General features: G+C 44.8%; 2 protein-coding genes across 2 annotated transcripts; one reads left to right on the top strand and one right to left on the bottom strand.

Moving 5' to 3' along the window:
• Positions 1 to 8,838: 8,838 nt before the first annotated feature.
• PtA15_11A449 (uncharacterized protein) lies at positions 8,839 to 9,197 on the top strand (the record flags this gene model as incomplete). The annotated part of the gene is made up of 2 exons (XM_053161358.1): positions 8,839 to 8,961; positions 9,027 to 9,197. The coding sequence occupies 2 exons, from the start codon at positions 8,839 to 8,841 to the stop codon at positions 9,195 to 9,197; spliced, it is 294 nt and encodes a 97-aa protein (XP_053025313.1).
• Positions 9,198 to 11,367: 2,170 nt separating this feature from the next.
• PtA15_11A448 (uncharacterized protein) lies at positions 11,368 to 11,948 on the bottom strand (the record flags this gene model as incomplete). Its single annotated transcript, XM_053161357.1, has 3 exons — positions 11,368 to 11,487; positions 11,587 to 11,711; positions 11,813 to 11,948. The coding sequence occupies 3 exons, from the start codon at positions 11,946 to 11,948 to the stop codon at positions 11,368 to 11,370; spliced, it is 381 nt and encodes a 126-aa protein (XP_053025312.1).
• Positions 11,949 to 15,817: the final 3,869 nt, after the last annotated feature.

Here is a 15,817-nt window from a genome sequence, read left to right as displayed (position 1 = left end):
AGCATGATTTATTACATACTATAATCTGAGTGTCAGAAACATCTTTCAAACAATGAAACAAAGGAAATGAGAGGAAAAAACATGTATTCATTTTGAATTGGAAGGTCGGAAGAATGATGTGATTTTTGTTTGTTGAGCAGTTGCAATGAGATGATCAACAAGTTGTTTCAAGTAGTTTCCCATTGATTGGTTAAGTTTATCTGCAACTTCACTGGTGTCGCTCTCAATGTAGTCACTGAGGAGTGTGATGGCCTTGAAGACTTCTTTAGCTCATGTTGGTTTTGGGCAAGGAGGTGTTTCATCAGATTCGTCATTGTCTTCATCGTCCTCCGTTCTTTGATCCTTGACGGATTGGAATATTTCATCTGTAGACCACATTTGTCAGCCTGTAGGTAACTAACCGTGTCTGAGAGGGTTGTTACTAGCAAGATGATAGTGTAAGATGCCAAGGATGGGCCAATGGGTTCATGGTAAGACCTGTAAAAGGTTTCACTCTATCAGTAATCTTGACTGAGAGGCTTGCTCAATTAAGGCACACCCAGATCAACACAGAGTGTTAATAGGCATCCAAGGAATAACTCAACTTGGGTTCGTGGTTTTACCTACAGAAAGGTAAGGGTAATCAAGAGTTGATGTTATTCCTGAATTGAAAGATGGGTGAGAATGAAGGCACTGTTTAACTATGTATGTGTTAAACCTTGCCATAATAATATTCTGAGGGATAAATAGTCCTGGGGGGCGTGTTTATATAGAGGGGAAAGAGCAGGAGGGAACATGAGGCGCTTGGAGGCGCTTCAGGACCAGGGGGGAACTGGAAGCGCTCAAGGGAAGCAGATCCTCATGAGGATCAACATTGGAAATGATCAAGGCAGTGTAATGATCAGTACTGATCCTAGATCAGTAGCAGTGCACACTAGCTGATCATAACCAATCATTGATTCCATTCAGTGCTCTTTGAATTGGATTACATCATGTATTGTTTATGTATTTATATCATAACCAATATGTTATATAAATAGGGACTGAGGCCTAACAGGGGATAAATGAGTGATACCTGTCTTGGGGTATTTCACGTGCACAGTAATATTACAATGTATTGTAATCTCACTGTTTGCACGTAACTTAACTCTTATAACAACAGTAAATTATGGTAACTGTATTTAACTATGGTTATCTGTAATGTGATGTATAACAAGAGTACATTCTTAAGCTTGTATCTAATGATATACATATGTAATAAAGGTGTAAAGGAATGTACTATAAGTAATGTGAACAATTGCAGGTACCTGGTACGTGTAAGGTACTGTGACATGTACTCTGTGGCTGACAACATTGAGCACTCTGACTCGCCAGAGGGATTCAGAAGCTCCAAGATTGCCATCCAATTGGATGATTTGAGAAGGCCAATCGCCTGTAGTCAATCAACCTGCTTCTCCAATGCTGGATCGTCTTCGACTTTGTCTGATTTTGACACAGTGGAGTGACCAAAAATACCGGTATGATTCCAGAATTTTTGAATCACAGCTGCAGACACACATTGCCATGCTAAGCGACTAAGGTGCATGGCAGCCAACTGGTCAATGTTGTACACCTTGATCGTAGCGTTGAATTGACTTTGAGATGAATCGCTGTTTGTAGTGCGACTTGAAAGCTTTGATGATACCGGTGTAAGACTCAAAAGTGGTTGTGAAACCCTTTTGCTGAATGGAGAAGGGGATGAAGGAGTTGCAAGCTCTGCCCTTCTATACTACCAGCTACAAGACCCACCAAGCTCCGCTTGGCAAGTTTTAATAAGATGATAGGAGTGGATGCTCAAGATGAGTTTATTCGATGAACCGTATAAAGAGTTGTTATTGATATATAAGGGTTGTTATGAGTATAGTTGTAAGTTGTAAGTGCCAAGAGTACAAGGTGGTGAGTGAATCACTGATGAGCAATAAACTGCGGAACAAAAATGGGGGGGGGGAGAGCTCCTTATATAGACAAATGTGAGGGATTTTTGCTCCAGGGGGGCTGTGCAAATACAGGAGTGGCTGTGTACAATTTATGCAAGGGGTGCGTGCATGAGTGAGGCTGTGCTTAATTTATGCAAGGAGGTGCATAAATGAGGCGGGGAACAATGGGGTTGCAGGGCACAGCCGCAGGGGCAGTGCTACATGATGTGATGCGGATGGCAAACAAATACAAACTAATATATGCAGTGGAGCTAGAGTGTAGCAGGGAACATATGGGTGTGTATGTGTATAGTGAGGGAAAGGTGACTTGAGATGCGTGACAGGGGTTTGATGGGATGCTACAGGTTGTCCAAAGGGCTAACTTCCAGTGTAGTGGGGCTCTGGCTACGCTTCCAGTGGGGACTAGGGGGTAATTTGGCCGTTGATTCCATTTCTGGGGTCCATATGGCCGTACCGTGAGGCATTCTATGACTAATTACGCAAATGAAAGAAAAACTTTTGATTTTTCCCATTTTGTATACCACACCGGCATCCATTGGTTGAACATGTGCGGTCAAGTTTGGCGAAAATAATTCCAGTCAAATGTTGGAAAGACCACCCTCAGGTGGACAATGCCCGGAAAAATTGTCAACCAAGAGTAGAATGTTTCTCTTCTTGCTTTTCATCTGAGTATTAAATTGGCCAAGCCAATCCTGGAATATTTCTGTTTTCATCCACACCCGCTGGTTGAAATGATAGTCAAATCCAAGGGCGGCACCAGACTTCTTTTTGAAGGCCTTGGGTTTTGCCCACTTCCCAATTATAAGCAAGGGGAGCCTTTCCGAGCCATCAGAGTTTGTTGTAACAGCAATTGTTATTTGAGTCTTGTTGCCTTTTAGGCCACTGCTTTTCTCCTTCGCTAAGCCTTGATCGGGAGGCATACTGCACATAAAAGGTGGATAGTAACGTTGATCAGCTCAAAATATAATTCATACTTCCAGAGAATACTCAAGACTCACGAATACATGAGACCTGTCTCATCCATGTTCCAAATGTCCTTGCAAGAGTAGTCCTTGACAAGTTTGGATAACCGCACTCTCTAGTCTTCAACAACTTTCTTATCAACCTGTGCCGCTTCACCATGCTTTTTGATAGAGATGGCCATTTTGCATCTGCTGCGGGTATCCGCTATCCGCTGGCAGGTATCCACCCCATACCTGCGGGTATCCGCCAGCGGTTAGCGGATGCGGATGCGGATGTCTGGATTTCTGGGCGAATCCAGCGGGTATTTGGATATTCCTCACCAACATCTGCCCATGAATGTAGGTTTCTGTGACCCGCGGCTGCGCAGCACGCAATCTCCACCCACCCCATATCCCCCAACGGGCTCCCCCGACAGGCACTTGTATCCTTGAGCCGCATATCCGCAACGACAGCATATCCCCAACAGCCAACCAACCAATATCCAGAATCATGAACCACCAAAAGATGCTCCAAAAAAACCGCTCAGAAGACAAAAACAATAAGCCAAATGAGGATTCGAACAACAACCGGGATGATGGAAACTCAACAACCCAAAGCGCCACACCAGGGGGATCTGAACTGACCGATGAGCAACGTCTCGGTAAGTTTTTTATGTATTCTTTACAGCAATTAATCGATCATCATATTGATTAGTTTGATCTCCACTTGTACTAGAACATGCGAAGAGACTTTCTTGGAATCAAGTCAGTTCAGCATACTCTTTGTACAATCCGCCAGAGCTTTCGGCACAGCTCAATAAATTCAGGCGCCGGATGATTGCCTGGAGATGTAAGACGTAAGTGTTTCTTTTTTTAATCACCAAACGGAAGTCATAGCTATTCAAGCAAAGCAATCAGATGTGGTAAGACAGTCAATCAAACTGCTTATGAGTCATCATGCAGTAATCTGCTTGCTCATGCCGGCTGATGTATGAGGAAGCAACAAAACAACTTGGCTAACAAGTCTCTTGCAGAAATGGGTGTATCTGGCACAGGAGATATTGACCCGCGGGAGGCAGGTGTTTTTCCCTTTTCTTAATATTTTTTCTCACTCATCTGATTGGCTGTCTCTCGGTCGTCTCTCCTTAGGTTTTGCAAAGGTGTGTGATTTGGTGTGTCGAGGAAGCCAAGCCATTTTCAGCCTTGGAATCCCTCAGCTTCAAGAAACTCCTCCATCCGACCATCCTCAAACATCTCCCTAATTGCAAGATGGTATCGAACACAATTCACATGTGTCCATTCAGGAACAGATCTGCCAAGAATTAAATGTGTGCCTTTTTCATACTTATTCATTTGAATTCTGTTTCAATAAAATACTGAAGCCTTGCCTCATCTCTATTCAGACTCACGAGGGGGCGCTGTACTTGGGGGTTGACGCGTGGCAGACTCCTAATGGATTTGACGTCATGGGGGCCGTGATATATCAACTCTCAGACAATGAAGCCGGTAATGTCAGACCAATCGCAAAGCTCCTTGACTTTGTTGTACTTCACAAACGACATACCAGTGCATACTTGGCTAGCATTGTGCAATTAATTGTGGAGAAGTTTGACTTGACAAACCGGGTATGAATCCTTTTTCTCTCTGTGGATTCTCTAATTAATTCAACTAAAAAACAACCGCTGCTGTACTTAGATCTGCGGTATTGTATCCAACAATGCGGCCAATAACGGTACAATGATTGACGAGTTGGAAAAACTCAAGTGGAAGCAATTTAAAGGTGAGGGACAGTGGATACGGTGCTTCACACATATCCTTAATCTTATTGTCAAGGCTATACTCCGGCCTTTTGCGCGCGCCCAGAAGGCCACCCCCAAGGCTTCCGAGTCAGACAAATCAGACAAAGAGTATGAACCAGGTGATCTTGTTGAAAGCTTTGAAGATAATGAGTGTTCATTAGCGGTATCAGACGAGGAGGAGGAGGAGGAAATCGTCGGCAATATTGATGGTGAACTTGCAGATGAAGATGTGCTTACATTGTCCGAACTCAAAGACATCAAGGACAAAGATGAGCACAATAAATATACTTCTGATATGTGCCGTCAAACCCTTGCAAAGGTCGGTGTGAGACCACTATCCCTTGATCTTGTTTCAAGAAATGAAAAACTGATTTTTTTTCTCAGTTCCATGCGATTGCGACTAAACTGAAGAAGTTGCCAAACTCTAAGGCCAAGTTCATTGAGATTTGCCGAGAAACTAATTGCAGGAAGCCGCACAACATCGAACGTGACGTCCCAACTCGCTGGAACTCCACATACATTCAAATCAAGAGCATTGTCAGATGCCAGGAGGCAGTGTAAGTTTCATGTCGTTCTCCCTTTTTCGGGGGAAGACCACTTTGACTTAAATTCCCCCCAGTCTCTTGTGGCAGCGTGACAAGCAATTTGGAACCCATCGCAACACTCATCTAAAGCACAAGGACTTCAACTTGGCGGCTGACCTTGTGCAGGTCCCGAAGCCCTTTCACGATCTCACCCTTCAAGTATCAACAGGTGCCTTGGCTTGCGTTGCCGAAGTCGTTGTCATGATCCACGGCCGTTCTTTCAAATGTGATTGCAAATGAAGATGGAGATTACCCACCTGCTTTACGGAACGCATGCTGTGCGGGGCTTGGGATCACAAACAAGTACTACTCATTGACTGACTGTTCTCCGATTTATAGAATCGCGATGGGTGAGTTTCTTAAGCAACTTGAAAACTTAGCATTAGAATTTAAACTAATCAAAACATTTCCTTCAACTTCTAGTGCTCCATCCATCTTTTAAAGATGAGTATTTTAAGCTGGCCAAATGGCCACAGGAGTGGATCACTGAGGCAATTGATCTCACCCGCGAGATGTACAACACTTGGTTATATAAGCCTAGAGAAGCGACCTCAGCCGTAAAACCAGCAAAAAAAGCGCCAGCAAAAGTAAGATGAATCCTGTTGTTATAATCACTGACTAAGTTGGCTGATTTACTTCCCTCCAGCCAACTGGTGTTTTAGCAGGGCTCGGCGCGGCAGCTGTAGCCAGATCAGCCAAAACTTTATTGGACCCGTTGGATGCATGGCTCTCCGGCAGCCTGTTTTTGGATGAAGGCACGCCGATAAATGGACTTGTGTGGTGGACCGAGCAGAAGAGGATTGGAAATAATCACCACGGGCTCTTACAGATGGCCCTTGACGTGATGTGCTGCCCAGGTGAGATTAAGTGAATTATCCATGCTTTTTCTTTCTTCCTTGCTGACCCCTGTTTACACATAGCCACCACCGTCGATGTTGAGCGTAATTTTAGCTTTGGCCGGGACTATGTCTCCACCAGGAGACACAAACTTGATCCGAAATTGGTAAGTCGTGGTATGGCCTTGTCGTTCTGTTCAAAGAACGACAAGATCAAACCTCTTGCTCTCCACGGATACCTTGAAAACCGCAAAGATAAGACCAAGACCAAGACCAAGCAAAAGAGGTCTGCTGTAGATAGTGTGGTGACAGTTGAGTGATCTTCTGTCACCACATGTATGATTTAAATAGTTATAAATAAGCATCTCCTCAATCTGTGGGAACTGGGTGACCCTCACACGCTTGAAGTGTGAACCGGCAGTTTCTGCTTGCAGGCAAATTTTCTCTTCATCGGCAATCCAAGCTGAGATGAGGGGCTGTTTGAAGCAAATATCCGGATAGATCTGGTCAAAGTGTCTAGCCGTCTTTGTTTGATTCTTGCCATTCTTTGAATGCCAGTCAAGGACCTCAATATTTTGGGCAAGTGTTGCTCGGACCGGTGTGGTAAGACCAATCAAAACCAAACCCCTTACAAACTACCTTTAAATACAAAATACATATATTACATACAGGTACATACCATCAAAAAGTATGGAAAAATTTAGTTTACAAGTTGTAAGGTCATTACATACAAATTACATGAGAACTGTTTATCATAAAGCGCTCAAAAGCGCAGAACACCCTCAAAATCACATGTACCTCATTTTGTTTTCACACAGTGTTTCTTTTATCACAAATACGCTTAAAAGTCACTCATATCTTGGCAATCACCTCTAAATGGTCATATTTTCCTCAATAGGATCTTTCCCCACTTTGATTTACAATCACACATATTGAATTTCTTCTCAGATGTGATTTTCCGTCCCAATTAGTCCAAAGCCAAGTGATCATAACCTAAAGGGGAAATTGCTTTCATTACATGTGTAAATCTTTCCCAACTGGTACATTTATTTCACATTACATTGAACAGATTTCTACATTAGTACAATTATTTCACTACATTGTAAATCACTCTCAGACATGATTTTTTCCTATAAAAGGAGGCCTCTCTTTCCCCTTCTTGTTTTCTTTCCCCCTCATGCTTGCATTAGTGAATGAAGATTGATATCATTCAGCAGACATCACTTCAAAAATTGCCCCCATCAAACATTGTCTTATAAAATTGCCCCCTTATCAAATATTGCCTCAACTTCTCACTTGACTCGAAAATCTGACTTATTAATTTAAGTTCAGGAATCTCCCAGAGTACTCATCACGCCAAACTCTTCTAAATTATAACATTACATCAAAATTACATATTACAAGGTTTAAAACAGAAACAAGTTTTACACAGTTAAATTCAGGAAGATTCCGCCACACTAAAATAAATAGTGTATCTCCTAGAGCTTAATTATAGGAGGGCAGCCCTTCAAGCACCCGTGTAAACTGTCAAATCCGTGATATTTACATTTCCCCTCCAAGCTCTGCTTACGCCCTGCGTGAGAGTTCCACACTGGTTTCTTGGATGACTTTGGAGCAGACTTTAAATTCAACTGCTGCTTAACTGACGGTTTCTTCTTTGGCGAGGGGGCTGGCTTAGGTTCCTTCTTCTTCAATGCAGCAGCATGCGCAGTTTTTTTTCCCGCTTCGTTCCTTTTAATTCTGCGGCTTGAAACACATTAATCTTTGTGATTATCTTGATGTCGGCGGGGCTGATCTCAATGTGCCGACCGGTAGGTTCAATCTCTTTGAGCCGCTCTATCAACATGAATTCATCAACCAAGTTTCTGCCATTGTCAAGCTATTCCTCTTCCTTTGCTTGTAAGATTTCCAACTTTCATCTTAGCCATCAAAGCCGCTTTCTTTCCTTCATTCTCAGCTTTCATCGCTGCGAACCGCTTTTCCAGGACGTCAAGTGGTATTTCATCGATTGAATGTTGAAACAAAAGTGTTTCAGAATCTCCCGAGGTGTTTGAGACACAAAATGACAAGATATTTCCATTGCGATACACATATTTGGGGATTGGTCTGGGTTCCATCACAGTTAGAAATTTCCGAATACAATTTTGAGCAGAAAAGAAGTGTAGCGGAGGAGCAAGGAATTGTTTTACAAGTTCTTTGGCAAGGGCAATTAGCCAAAGATAGCTCTCATGACAAATTTGAGCATGTTGAGAGACTTGGTGTGAGAAAATAGAGATGGATAATTGAAAAAGCTCATCATTCTCGGGGTCAAAATTTCAAAGTAAGCCTGGGAAAAGTTCCCTATCAAGCCATGAACATCCGGTTTTTTTTTTTTCCAAAATTGGTATGGGTTACGGGGCTAATGCTATAGGGACTTATGGGTTAAGCACTGTTTTCCCCACCTACCAAATTGGTGGACCAATTTTCCCATGGGTTAATGAGTATATGGGATAATAGGGAGTCAACTGTAAACAACTTGCTTGATAACTGCCTACCCAATTCTCAAAAGAACCAAATCCCAGGACATCAAATTTAAGGGGCACCAAGAACCAGCATGCACACTCCATCAGATGCTGGAGCGCAAACCCACCAACAACAAACCTGTACACTCCAAAAAGATAGCCCAAAAATAGGCTGCCATTGCATTTGAAAAACATCCAGATTTGGAGCGCACTAATGTCACGATGCATCCACTTGCCTCATTATCAAGAATAGGAGTGGCTGACAATGGGAATTTCATGCATCCGGCATGGAGAGAACTGAATGGCAAATCAGGTTCAGCATTCTTCCTCTTGGTGAACCTAGGAGTAACTCTGAGAAACCTGCTTAAAAAGGCTGGCTTGGCTGGTTGACCAAGGCCAGGCCTTTACAGGCCCCTCTTCACACATCCAGGAAGCCGTCTCCCACCCGGCCGGCCCTCACCACCCTCCCCATTGCATGCCAAGGCGGCCATAAGTGCCCAAGACTAGGCCCGCATGCAGTCGCCATGCCTCCCCCAGGAAACGCAGGCCCCACAGCGGCCAAGAACACAGCCCATGCTTAAAGTAGGGTTGACAATTGGGTGGGTTTGGGCCGCCCATGGGCTAGCCCGCCTCAGCCCACAACTTAATTGGACAGGCTGGGCCGAGCCAAAACATCAGATTTTGCTGTCTGGCCCAAACCCGTGTCCGCAATGAGATGGACACGGGCTGTCCAGCGGCGCATTTTTGGGCCAAAGCGGGTGGCTCGCAGGCAGCCCCCTGGGGGCCCACGGGCCAGTTACAAGCACTCTAACAAAAAAGGTATTTTCAGAGGAGCCTAGGAGGAGAAATGGGTTTTTGCAATTCTAAGTACATGTATGCCACTAGGTCAACTACAAAAGGAAATTTACAGAAGATAATGGAAAATACAGCATGAAGAAAAGAACAGACTGCTTTTTCTTGTGTTGAGCGCATAAGAGTGCTTCTGTGGTTTCTTTGCTCAGGCCGCTTTGGCAGTCGTCCAAGACACGGCCCCCAGTGGAAAAGGCTGATTCCAATGCCACAGAGGCCACCGAGGTCATCAAGATTACCTTGGCAAGCTTTGAAAGGGTCCAAAAGCGGGAGGAATTGACCTTCCACCTCTATAGAACAAAAAGGCGCAGAGGGTCTTTGAAAAGACCAGCAATGTGTGAGTACAGCACACAAGAGAACCTGACAAGACCACCAACGATCACACCTGATTGTGGGGAGTTGAGAGCTGAGACAGAGATGAGAAATCAACTACATATGACTATCACTAGACAAACCAGTTGAAGAGTATGCTCAAACTGAGATATCTCAATATCCTCCGGCATATCAGAAGTCTTGCCATTACAAACTGCACATCCACCCTTGACAAATCCCTTAAGTGGCACGCATGATACAGCTCAGCCTTGAAGTCAAACTGAGTTGAATGAGGAAGTTTCAAATGGTTGGAAGGGCTATCTCACCGCCCACGGTCAACCAAAGTTTTGTGAGAATTCCATTCTAGGCAAGCAGTGTTGAACTCACAAATTGAGTGAGACGTCGGGAGCTACTTCAGCTGCGGAATCTGGTAAGCAAATGCAAACCTTTTCCGCAGTCCAAAGCCTGTGCAGCATTGTTGTGAAACTGAATTCATCTTGTTGATGTAAGCAGATCCGACACTTGCCAGCAAGATTAGCCACGTGGAAAATCCCGGCCAAAAACCACTCCTCAAAAGAATCTCAGCCAGCGCCGAAGGTAAGCGGCTGAGTTCTTAAAAGAAGTTGGTCAGACAGATGCTAACGCTCTGTCTTGTTATGTTCCTAGACAAAATAGTCAAAGACAGCCAGACCGTCCGCACCGATACCGCTCTAAGAGCTGGAAGACCTATTGGTAAGTGTGTTGTGTTATAAGGGCAAGCACAAACTAAAGGCAACAGCTGATGCAACTGTACCGGGAAACAGATAACGTTTCTCAACTGCTTCGCCGTTTCGCCGACGCCAAGTGAGGATTATCCCAGGCCAAAAGACCGTAGCGAGTAAGACTCTACAAACTAAAAAAGGAAAAGAAGAGAGAACCTAAACTGGGACAAAGTGCTAATGACACGATCTGTCTCTTCCTGTCACCTAGATCCAACTCAGGATTTTTCCTTTTTTTTATACTTCTTCTTAACCTAGTAGAGAGCGGCTCTATTCCTGCTCTTAGGTACATTTTCTCACTCTGAATTGTCTCTTTCTTCTATAAAACTTAGTGTAGATAGTTGCATAGTCTAATCAGAATAAAACTCTTAGTTCTTTGCATTCTTTCAATTCTTTGTGTTGCAACAAACATAATGCTCCAGTTCCTTCCTGGCCAGTCAGCTACGTGGGCTACGTCTCATCATGACCATGCCAGATCGATATGTAATTCAACGACAAAAACACAGCCCCATCTGTTTCACAATCAGACCTGGAGGAGAGATCCAGATCTCTCCGTGCTGATGACCACCAACATGCCGATTTTGGCTCATTGTCCAAACGTGCGGGCTCTAAACTTCTACAAGTATCCATTGTGAGACATAAATGTTGCAAGAATGATTCACATGGGGAAAACTGGGAGGCATGAGTACATGAGGATACATGGCAAGTTGAACTTGATTTAAACAGAAGGGATTTGCACTGTGTAAACAGGTGAGGGAGACGACAGGGTTTTGCAGAACGTCAAAGCAACAATCGATCATGTGTCCGTGCTAGAGTGGAATCAAAAGAAAGCTTAATAACAGAGTGGCGCTGGGTTAGAATTTCGGTATGGGGGGTGTTCAAGATCTTGGTCAGAGGTGAGAGTCTTTCTAGGGAGTTTGAATTCCGCTTCAGAGTTGAACACAAATTTAGGCTGATTGATTGAAGAGTTTTGGTTAGTCCCGCTTGTGGTTAAAGTTACTAAACTGGCTAAACCAAATTATGGCGCTGCTGCCCATTTGCATGTACTCACGTCGATTTTTAGCAGCTCAGTTTTCAAACAGCATCGCGTTCGCCAGCGTTTCGTGTCCAGCTCGTCTCCTTTGGGCTTCATGGGAAGATTATTTTGGCAGGTGTGATCATCGCCTGCAAATTGCACTTTGAGTTTAAAGAAGGTCAAATTGCAGTACATGTACGTTCTCCAGGTTAGCTTGCACGAGGAGTAGCAACCATTATACCGGCAATAATGGAATACATACCTGGGATATCACTTAGATCTTTGTTTTTGTAGTCTTTGGGCGAAAAGCAGACAGGGGGCGCATCGTCTGGGCATGGATCCCCCAGCACTGATGCGAGCAGCATGAGTACCACTGGACAGTAAATCAACATCTTCATGTCTGGGTTGGAAGTAACTGATGAGGAGTAATGCGTAAGATGTTTATTTCAGGGAGCAAGAGACGAAATGGTTTGGGTTGAAGCTGAAGACGCCGGCTAGTAGTCTGGATGGATAAGTGATCTCAATTAGTGGCGGGAATGGTAACAGATTGGGAGCATAATTATCAGTGAGGTTTTATGGAAAACCCGCACTAGAGAGGTTCATTGTTGGACGGAAGTGGTTCACGGTGCACCTTGTGGGCGCACCAGCCATACAGACGCTAGCGTGACTACATGGAGGTAACCTGTCCCGGATCACCATGCAATTGCGCCTCGGAGGAGTTGCGCCACCGCTGTCAGCAGGCAACCCCAGTTGAAGTTCTAAGGACAAATTGGGAAAAGTCGCCCAGACGGCGTACCAGCAGTGAATGCGCCACAGGGGCGGCACAGGGCGTCAGGAGGACCCATAGTCATGGTGGCGCCACCCTGTCATGCACGAGGTCGCCACCTGTTTTGGTGGCGCCCTCAGGTGCGACACGGTGTTGCCATCGGCCTGGGCGCCATTGGAACGCCTCCATGATCTGGTACCATCGCGACGTCCCGGCAGGGGGGGGGGGGGGGGCGCCTGTCCGTCATGGCGTGGGGCTTGCCGCCCGGCTGACCCGCCGGTCTTGATGGCGTCTGGGCATCAGGATTGGTCCCGGCGACGCTCGGGGGTCGGCACCATGCCTCTACGGCTGTACCGCCGCCCTGGCGAGGCGTAGGCCTAGACAGGCCCCATCGGAGCCTTCGAGCCGGCTGGGGCGCGCCATGAGGGCAGCCCTGAGTTGTGTGGGATGCGTGCGGAGGGTTACAACTTGTCCAAGGGGGTTCAGAGTTGAAATCATAAATTTTTCAAAGCATAAAATCATAACACTTTTGAGTGATAGTTTTCTATGTACCATTTTAGGATTATTGTTTTGTTTTGAGTGATGGGGTTATATTTTTTGGGTCTTGATTAATCAACTACCTATTTTTTGATTTCCGACTACCAAACACCATTTGAGTCGGGAGGACCGCTCCCTGACGTTGCACCCGGGTCTTGCGGACCAAAAACTGACCCGGGCGCATCTTGGTAGTTGGAAGTTGAAATTGAAAATACCAAAAGGTAGTCATACATGTAATTTTTGCAAAAATGTCAAAAAATGAAACTCTACAAGAGGCGACCAACTCCACTGGCCTTCTGACCCCCTCCAAGCCTAAGCTACAAGAGGCAACCAACTCCACTGGCCTTCTGACCCCCTTTATATTCACCAGTTCTGTGACTGGTACAAATTTTGGCCAGCAGTTCCCCGGGCCCCCTGTAACAGGTTCAATGTCGTGCCCAAAACCTGTACCAACCTTAGGATTGGTGAACTGAAGAGATCCAATATAGCCAAACGTGAGGTGGACAATAATTAGGTCTAGCCATCAATACCACCCTGGGCTTTGACCTCTCCCCCCCTCCTTTGAAACGGCCAACTATCTTGAGGCGGGGCTTTGGAGCAGGGAGTTTGGCAATGGTTTTTGCCCATTTGATCAGGTTATTCTCTACTCGGACCGCGGCCTGCTTGGATTTGAGGAGGATGGCGGGTGGTGTTGAGTTGTTTGGGATGAGAGATCGGAGGGAGACCGGCTGTAAAGAGACAGGAAAAGATAGTGACAACTATGGGAGTTGAAACCATGTCACAGTCAGGTACAGACCTGCTCTACCGCTGAGCTAAGTCATCTGATGCATGGCGTACAGAGTCACAACACCCCCGCCTACGCCAAGCATCAGAGCCCCCGGGCTAGGTCATCTACTAACTTAACACAAGTGCCCCCTGGTGGGAGGCTTGCTGTGGCTGGCCGCTGCAGGGAGGGACTTGCACATAATGTCAAAATTTTGGCTGGGAAAGAAATCACAAATGGCTGGAGGGAAAATATTAAGTCTCAGCCAGCCTCCCCCTCAGGTCCTGTGGACCTACCCCAGAGCCAAAAGATACTTCTGGACCTCAGCTTTCATTTGGCGCCAGTCTCATCTCCTCAATCCAAACCATTTGCACTGTACTAATGTTTTAAAAATAAAAAAACATGAAGAAATGTAAACTAAGGATGCGCAACCATCATGCCTGGTGGATCCTGAATCCGCAAACCCACAGATCCTACCACCAGGGGAGGATTTGACGCACTCTCCAGAGAGTGCCTGACTGTAATTTTATGTTGTTCTGGGTCTGATGTCAGTTAGATGTGTATTAGGAAATGATTGATAAATTATTCAGAAGTCAATGGGAAGTCTTTCATAATTTATGAGGAAGTATCACAGGACCTCATGCAATGTTGTGTAGAACTGTTTCATTCCTTAAGGATAACTCAATTACAACCTATAATGAAATGATATTTACTCAATGCCCAATTATCAATCATTTATGGTGAATTTATGTTGATCAATTTCTCTATGTGCAAGGGGTTTCACACAACATAAATGTGACTAGCTGCGGCTTTAATGGCTTTCTGACCAGTTTCTAATTGTCATGGAGCTGTGAAAGGCCCCTCTGGTGATCTGTCACCACAATGTACGCGCGTACACAAAGTTGACATTGTAAAAATGGAAAACAGCTCACATGCATGTGCATGGAGACATTGAAAAACAAAAAACCATAAAAACAAATCACAATCTTATATGTGTTAAGAATCCAGGTTGTCTAGCTAAAATCTGGTACAACAAAACTCCAAGCTTGACTTGACACATACTTTCACCCTATTTTCATCCTTTTTTGGCTCAATTATAGATGATACCTGCTTTTATTTAGGGAAATATGACAATTCAGGTGGGCCTTTCACATCATTCTAACCGGTGTGTATGTGTTGTTGATCTGAAAGAGGCCCAGCCTACAATTTGTAACAACATTTTACACGCGCACATGAGGGAGAAATTAGCAAAGTGAAAACAGTGAACACCTTCATGAGCATGTGAATAATATGAATTGAATCCCAAGAAATCATCACAATCAACAAACAGGTCAAATTGAGTTATGATTTAATTGTGGCCAGTGTGTCTTGGTTGTTTCAGCTGTGTTCTGATTGAGTTCCAGTTGAGTTCTGCATGAATTCTTGATGATTTATGGATGAATCCAGGATCAGTTTCAGAACAGTTGTGGATGAGTTCAAGCATTTTTCATCATTTCTTACACTAATTTCACCAAAAGCATCCAGCACAGTTCCAGAAAAAGGGTATGGTATGGCACTCTCTGGAGAGTGCACCAAAATCACCCCTCGTGTACACATGTAGTGTTGCATTTTGTTGCAGATAGGAAACTCAATTGTGCATATTATCAGAAAATCCAAAAGTGGATCTTCAGAGCAATGTAATATCCTTCAGGATTCCTTTGACCTTCAAGACGGATTCCTTCAATCAGTTTTGGAGCTTTTTGCTCAAAATTTTGGGTGAGGGTGCGCATCAGCATTGCCAATGAAACTATCTATTCAGTTTCTTTTGTACATATTTTGCTGATTTTTAAATAATTATTTAGTGGCTTTGTGGTTGAATATCCTTCCTTTCCCTGCCAGACTTCAGACATTAGGTGTAAGCCTCTCCTGCGGAGAGCCCTCCGGGCGGGGTCCCCCGGACCCTCCGTTTGAGAGGCTTAGTTAAGCTAGGGTCATCTAAGTATGCAGCTGCTCCCCCTGTGGCTAGCGGGGGGACTAAAGCTTGTGCTAGGAGCTAGCGCTGGGCTCATAACCTAAAGAGACAGGAAAAGATAGTGAAGACTATGGGAGTCAAACCCATGTCACAGTCAGGTACAGACCTGCTCTACTGCTGAGCTAAGTCATCTGATGCATGGCACACAGAGTCACAACAGGCCGGAGATGATTGCCATTGACATGTCGGG

Source organism: Puccinia triticina, chromosome 11A (assembly GCF_026914185.1).
Source record: "Puccinia triticina chromosome 11A, complete sequence".
Taxonomy (NCBI): Eukaryota; Fungi; Basidiomycota; class Pucciniomycetes; order Pucciniales; family Pucciniaceae; genus Puccinia; species Puccinia triticina.
The sequence above is the reverse complement of the archived record's forward strand: the minus strand, read 5'-3'. Positions and strand labels throughout refer to the sequence as shown.